At 44.6% G+C, this 7470-nt stretch overlaps 1 protein-coding gene across 4 annotated transcripts; it reads right to left on the reverse strand.

Annotated features, from left to right (window-relative positions):
- Positions 1-23: 23 nt before the first annotated feature.
- Positions 24-7448, reverse strand: GDE1 (glycerophosphodiester phosphodiesterase 1). Of its 4 annotated transcripts, none has more exons than XM_063343843.1 (6): positions 7324-7388; positions 5198-5373; positions 3760-3865; positions 3046-3138; positions 2209-2420; positions 24-1827 (listed from the first exon to the last, which is right to left on the reverse strand). In XM_063343843.1, the coding sequence occupies exons 2-6, from the start codon at positions 5353-5355 to the stop codon at positions 1680-1682; spliced, it is 717 nt and encodes a 238-aa protein (XP_063199913.1). In that variant the 5' UTR covers positions 5356-5373; positions 7324-7388; the 3' UTR covers positions 24-1679. The 4 variants fall into 4 exon arrangements, with proteins under 4 accessions (XP_063199913.1, XP_063199914.1, XP_063199912.1 ...); XM_063343844.1 differs by lacking the exon at positions 7324-7388 and adding an exon at positions 7082-7215 and having other exon boundaries at positions 5198-5369; XM_063343841.1 differs by having other exon boundaries at positions 34-1827; positions 7082-7439.
- Positions 7449-7470: the final 22 nt, after the last annotated feature.

The following is a 7470-nucleotide window of genomic DNA, read 5'->3' on the forward strand; positions in this document are numbered from 1 at the left end:
AATGCCTTAGGAAAGAGGCACATCTTTTCCTCACGCTCATAATTTAAGTTAAGGACAACCTAAAACCAGACACCAAAGGTACAGAAAAAGGATGAACTTTACACACAATGTGAGACCAGAGATTCAATTTTATGATGTTTTTCTGCATGTCTGGCTGTGAGTATTGAATATGTCCCTGGTGTTCGCACTGAGGGGGAGACTCAGTGCCAGCAACTCAAGCAGTAACAAAAAACGGACCTTTGGAGCAAGGGCCATTTGCCACGATGGGCCACTTGGTCTTCTGCTGGCCGCCCAGGGAGCACCTGTAGAACACAGCCAGAAAGGCAGAGGTGACAGCATTCATGAGATGGCTGGACAGAAGGGGGGTGAGTGTGTAATGTACGCTTGACACAGGATGTGCACGAGACGACCAAGACTGTTGGTTCTGCAGTGCAGGGTGGATGAGTGACACGACCGGAAGAGGCTGCCATCATCATGACAGGAAAAACCCCCTCCTAACTGCTCTTTGTGCTTAGACATAGCTTAAGATACAGGGAAAAAAGGAGTGTAGTTTATGTTAGGGCTGGCTCTGCAGGAGTTTTCTGATCTTGCTGATCATTGACATTCTTCTCTAACCACCAGCTCCTGCCAGAGCAGAACCAAAATTGTTCCTAGCACCTTGATGGTACCTGTGAGAACATCTCGGGGTTTACTTGCTAGAAAAAGTAGCAGCAATCTGCAGTAATTTTGACATCTTACACCAATCTGCTGGTGCACAGCTGATAAAGAATGCCATCGCCATGAGCTATCAGATGTGTGTTTATTGTAACTGCACGCTCTTTTGATTTCAAGTGAAATCTGGATTCCAGTTTCTCACATACCCTTGTGAGTGCCCTTCAATCATGCAAACAAGCAAAGTAAGAAGACATTTCAGCTCTATTTGGTCTACCACTAACAGCACTCAATATATAGCTTTCTTTTAAAAATAAATACATTCATGTGCTGTATCATTAGAAGACATAATCTTCCATCCTCCCTTGGTTCTCTTAAAAAGTTTGGAAGGTAAGAAGATACTCAAGTTTTATTCATTAATTCTCCTAGTCTTCACATTGAACATGGAAAGTTAGCTTTCTTTTCCTTGTCAAGACGCAGCACCGCCACCTTTCCATGCAGTAGGAGGGAAATATACTCACCCTCTATTTTGGCACCATTATTTTCAGGTTCTGTTTTGAGAACAGTAATGTAGATGTTTTTAAGATGCCATAAATCAACCTCGAATTATTACACCGTTGGAGAACAGGCTGTTTAAATCACTAAAATCAAGGTACCATTTTAAATTTTGCCACCCAAAATTGCTGATAATAACTTTATAACCAAGACTTAAATGAAATAAAAGAATAGTCTGAGAATTATAAAGCAACCTGCAGACAGAGGGCATGGCCCAGTTAGCTCATCAGAACTGATACCCTTACATCGCAGTGCCATCTCCTTAGCCTGCGAGCGGCTGTACCTCAGCTTTGTCAGAGGGGTTTTCTGCATTAGAGATGTGACATACAGCAGAAGAAAACTACTGCTCTTCCTTCTCGCAGGACTGTTGTTAGCGGTGCCCTCTGCGCCAGTGGATACCCCCTCGATGATGATTCAGACCTCCCCGAGTAAGATGGTTTATTTGGGTTGGTGAGTGTCTACAGCGCACAGGTCTAGTAATGCGGATCACAGTCTTCCACCAAGCTGTCAGTGATGTAGCTGGATTCAAGGACAGTTTCGTAGTAGCTTTTTTCGGCAAATGTGTTCACTGTCCAGGCAACCACTTGAATTCCATTTGAAGACCAGTGCCTCACGTACTCTCTGCAAGGAACAGGCGCCGTCAGAGGAAGGCCAGCACTACCATATTTAAGGCAGACTGTGCTGAGGCTACAACTGAGTTTTAGTCTTACATCAGTATAGTGTCATCTTTCGCAACATCATCTTTGTGTGTTTTGTTACTGTAAACAGGCAAGAACAGCACTTCCCCTTTGAGACTAAGCTTAGGATCTAACATAAGATAAAAACAGATTGAAAAGATAAAGGCTTAAAATAATAAAATAGCATGCAGTAAAGAAACTATCTAAACAAACTTACACAACACTAAATGGAACATATTGATTAATATATACTATATTAACTCCACCCTGATATACTAATGGAAGGATATTGCCTCCTGATACGTTAGCAAGCTTTAACACTTACTGAGAAACAAAATTTTTCTGTATGAGGAAACCTGAAACCCCACACAACCGCCACAAGAAACTGTGCAGGCTCCAGTCTAGAATGACGTCCATCGTCATATACAAATAATGTTTCCAGGAGGAACTGAACCGGGGTGTCCCATCTCCCAGGTGACTCAGATGCCAAGGCCTGTGTGTTAGTGCTGTTACAACATTTCTGTCAGCTTGTCTCATCTGGAAGATCAAGGAGAAAAGACTGTAATTCGTACAAAAGCGATATAAACTGCTAGAGCACTAGATACAGAGTGCTAGCTTGCACTTGCAGCTCTACCAGAATCCTTCTCCCTCTCCCAACCCCAGATTCTTTCTTTTAGAAAGCTGCTTATGATGTTTTACTGTTTTTTGTTTAAAACATATCGAATAAGCAACTGCTCTTATGTTAAAAAAAAATTTGCCTAACAGTCAGGCAATGGAATAAAATACATAGTAAATGGACTTGGCAATGAGAGTTAGGAAAGAGCTTTAAGAATAGTCTACATTTACATCAAAATATGAGGTTTATTTAACAGGGCCCTTGCATGCAGATACCTGGCCACATGCCAACTGCAAGAGCAACGCACTTTTTTCTACATGGGTTTCAGAATGGAGGGAATTGCTGTAGACTCACACCTGCATCTAATGAGCACAGAGTGATCTAATAAGATTATGCAGGAGACTTATGATTTATGCTTCATTTTTTAAAAAAAGTCTTGGCAATTTTAACAACCCAAAAGTAATCTGGAACTGGGAGTTGTATATCTTACTGAAATTCCCAGACAGAACTAAAAAAAATCCCAAATAAACTTTTAGGAAACATCACCTTATAAACAACATCTGGCATGAAAGAACAGACTACGCTGCTGTTATACAAACGTGGAAATTCCAGGTAGAGTTGTTTTAGGGCGTCAACTGCCTGCCGATTAGAGATACACACAGATGTTATATTTATACATACACTCATATTTACTTCACACTGCAAAGTCATTTTAGACTAATCCCCTTTAAAAATACTTTCCTGTTTTGTGTAAGAAGATTGAAATGGAAAGGGGGGAGGAACAAAAACAGCATCTTGTTTATACCATTAACACAGAAATGACATTTTGTTTCTTGCAGCAAAAGTCCTCATTCTGTTTACAGCAATGAGTAGCATTCTCGGTATTTGAAATACACTTTAATGCAAATTATAGACAAGCAGGATCCCTAGTTGGAGGCTGAAGATGAGATACGAGCTCCCCTCAGCACAGACAGGGAATTCACTTTCTTTTGTTTCATGGAGGTGCTGTGAACCGAGCTCTACACTCACATGACTCTCACGCTAATTTTAAGTTGCAGCCTCCCAGCACGATGGAATGGGATGAAGAAACATGTTGTCTTTGCTTTGACAGCCCAACTTTGGATGTGACACAAATAGCAGACCCAGTCTCATTCATGTTAGAGAAGGGACTGTACCACACTTACAGTTCGAGAACAAGAGCAGCAGGTTAGAAACTCAAAGAAGGGGTGAAGGAAGGTGCCTCAGTACAGGAAGCGGTACCTGATTTGCATGGCCTTTGACATCGAAGTAGATTATAAGATTGTGATGCATAGACTCCACAACCGCTTCTCTCAGAGTTGGTACCTTTTCACCCTGGAATTTGTTCCTGTGGAAACAGAGAACTCCTCACTGGAATGCAGTCAAGATACGCACACGTGCACACACAAGCATACACATCCTCAACTACACAGAGCTGTTTCCTAGGGATTCCTGAACATAGTTTGCTGATACACTAGTATTAGAGGTGGGATTAAGCACCACAAGCAATGGCAGCGGTGGGTCTCTCATGCAGCAAAAGGCTGCACAGGTGGAGGGATACATGCACAGCTCCTCCTCCCCCAGCACCCACCAGACAATTAATAGCCTTGCAAATTCAAGGTCTAATCCGATGCTCACTGACCCTGTGTCCCACACCGAAACACTAACCTCAGTTCTTCATCTCCTTCCTCAATGACCACAAATAAGCATTCAGACCCAACTGCTGACCACCTGCCCACCCACTTCACCCTGCTCTGGCTGCACTCCCTAGCCCTGAGCCAGAAATGCAGATCCTGGCAGGATAAGCAAGACGAGCCGAGGATGTAGGAGAAGCAGCTTCACACATCAATAAATTATTCCTGATAAGGTGACAGCGAACAACAGCTGATCAGCAGTAACTGCAGATGTGGAAGCTCTCGCCAAGTGGCTCAGGTGGTGATCACCTTTCCAGTAACAGACAGGGAAGATGCTAATTGTACCATAGACTCACAGGTGGTGCATTTACAAAAGTCTGGAAATCCCTAATGCAGCATCTCAGAAATACAAGGAACACACACTGAAAGTTCTTCCTCTGTAACAGATTCAATTATGATACTGTAGAAGTTGCATTGTTATAAAAATGCTAGTAATGTATAAAAATACTTTCCCCTACACACCACTGGAAAGGACCTAATCAGCCACTGGGGTCACAGCTCCTACCTGAGACTGCCCAGGAAACGTGCCTAGCTCCTTTTCAACAGTATAATCCTGATGTTTAGGAATTGTAAAAATCACAAAATCCCCAAGACACAATCAGTCAAGAAATATATGTGAATAAAGTGAATTTTCTTAGTAACTACTCAAGCCAATTTTGACACATTGTAAAACTCCCAGTATCTTTAGTGTTCTGCAGTCTTTTTAGGGGAAGCTTATGTAGAGATTAACCTGTTTGACATTAGGTGCCTGTGGATTTTGTCCTTGAGAGACAGTTATCTTGACTCTGCTTCACTGTTCCTATTGCAAGGATGGGTAAGGAGTGTCTCAACGCTTCAAAAATCAAATGAGAAGTAACATATGGGACTAAGTTTTAAATTTACAAAAATTTTCCTCAGTGACAGATCAAATCAATAATTTTGTTTATCACGAATGTTTTATTTTCATTATTGAAACAGTAGTTTCAGAATAGCAATAGCTCATTTACCCTAGCCAATGTTTTGCAGATGGATTAAGCCTCCTAATTTCATCAAAAGTCAAGTCACACAATCTTCCAGACCCATCCGTTGTCCTTTCTACTGTTTCATCATGCATCAGAATGGGAACACCATCTGCAGTAAATTCAAGATCCAGCTCGACACCCATTGCTCCATTTTCAGCTGCCTTGAAAAAAAAAATATAAAAAAAAAAAATCACATACATAACATACAGCTTTATAGGCTTAGTATAGGTATGGCTATAATTAGTTTGTATTCTGATAAAAAAAACAAACTATTAATTTTCTTTTCAATAAGTTTGATCTGAAGAACAAAGTAGGTTTCATCCAAGTTATTGTAAGAAGCCTTTGTAGAGCAACTGGAAGTATACAATCTATTTTACAGATAACATCATAGCAACAATGTCTCCATCTTGTGATTGGGATTGTTTCAGGATAAAATGCAGAAAAGAATCCTGCTCTCTCCTTCTGGTCTAATAACTCCTGAGTCCTTAAATTATGTTACTTTCTAAAATGGAAGGGAAGAAAACGCCTACAGCTTAGATAACTTATAGATTAGCACTTGGAATCAGAGCAGGCCATCAGAGCATAAAGTCTTTTCTTGCACAAGGAAAAGCTATCATCCCTTTTTTTATAGAACACAGGTGCAGTATTTCCTTTAAGAGTTAGATTCGCCATTCATGTGCAGTACGGTTGATCCACCATACACAGTAAATACAAAACTTCCCAGAGGCACCACTTACCATGCTTGTACTTGAACAGCAGATGTATGTAGGCAAATCCTGACTCCTATCTGAGGAATCCTCATATCAGAGAGCAATAAGCTGCTGGGCTGCCTTAGAACACTTTATACATCTTGCTCCTGCCCTGGCTCTTTCCCAGGAACGCCTCAGAAAAGCACCTGAGTGAACTGCAAGCAAGGTGAATTGTTCTGAAGGCCAAATGCCCTCCAGAGAAAAGGGCCAATGCACTAGAAAGGCAAATGCCAGGAATGCACTAGAGGTAATCTGCCAAGTGAGGATCTCTATTGTGCAGCTTCAGAATTTAACAACACAAAGAGCTCTGCCTTGCCCAAAGGTAAGAAATCATCAGAGCAGCAACATCTCATCATCACAGATACACTGCATCTGAGAGACTGCTGATCACAATTTCAAATGATTCGCAGAAACAGATTTTGAATCCTGGCTGCACCGTGATGCCTCCCAGATGAGGCAGCAGTAAGTTTCATAGCAGGGCTGTACACAGTGAAGTTCTTGCAATATCAAATTTTCCCATAACTGTGGATTCTCATTACAGGTCTTCAAGGCTTAAAAAGCAAACGGCCTGTTACTAACCTGCTGCCCGCTCTCCATATTCTGTTGCAACATCAGCAGAATACAGTATTTCATTATTGCTACACTGCTAAAATATCCATCAGCACCAGGGATATAATACAGTTCCCTCGGAAGGTCTCAGATCTGATCAAACTGTTCTGAATCTGCTTAGGGATGAAGGACTGACAAGCAATACAGCTTCCTGCGGCAAGTCGGAAGAAGCTGGAGTTACTCGGGGTAACAGGGGCTTGGTGCCTGCTATAAAGGCAGATTTCCAAACACAACCCGCAGGTTTCCATTACTGCCCGCCGATTTCAGCCCCCCACTCACCGGGCCCAGGGGAGACGGGCTCCCCGAGGCGCCCTCTCTGTCTCAACATTTGCCAGCTTTGCCTCACGCCTCTAATCTCGCCGCGGGCCTCGCAGGTCCCTTAGCGGCTGGGCGTGTTAAACGCGCCCCCAGCGTCCTCCGGGTCACGGCCACGGCTCCGAGCCCGGCCGGGCTCGGAGGGGCTCGGGGAGGGACGGCGGGCACGGCCACGGTGAGTCCCCGCCGGGCTGACCTGTCGGATGGCCGCCAACGTGTTCTCGGGCGCGTCGTGCGCGCCGCCGCGGTGGGCGATGCGGGCGGCGGCGCCGCGGGGCCGGAGGACGCGCTGGGCGCTCTGAGGCGGGGCGGGCTCCAGGCTGAAGAGGTGCAGCACCAGGTAGAGGCCGGCCGTCAGCAGGCAGGCCAGCGCCGGGTTGCGGCTGAGCGCCAGCACGGCCACCAGCAGCACCGTGAGGGAGCTCAGCGGGCCCTCACCGTGGCACAACATGGCGGCAGCGGCGCCCCCCGGCCCGCAGCCGGAGCCGTCCAACGCCGCTCCTCGGGGCAAGGGCGACAGCGACGGGGCCGCGCCCAGCACCAGCCAACCAGCGCTCCGCCGCCGGCCGCCAGCAACCAATCAGC

The sequence above is a fragment of the Chroicocephalus ridibundus genome, chromosome 8 (genome assembly GCF_963924245.1).
Source record: "Chroicocephalus ridibundus chromosome 8, bChrRid1.1, whole genome shotgun sequence".
In the NCBI taxonomy this organism is placed as follows: Eukaryota; Metazoa; Chordata; class Aves; order Charadriiformes; family Laridae; genus Chroicocephalus; species Chroicocephalus ridibundus.

Excerpts from the sequence above, each read along its gene's own strand:
- GDE1 (XM_063343841.1), bottom strand. The coding sequence starts at position 7,336 with ATGTTGTGCCACGGTGAGGGCCCGCTGAGCTCCCTCACGGTGCTGCTG. Across the intron at positions 2,421-3,045 it reads TGCCAGATGTTGTTTATAAG|ATGAGACAAGCTGACAGAAA; the intron begins GTGATGTTTCCT and ends TTGATCTTCCAG. Across the intron at positions 1,828-2,208 it reads CAGAAAAATTTTGTTTCTCA|AGAGTACGTGAGGCACTGGT; the intron begins GTAAGTGTTAAA and ends TGTTCCTTGCAG.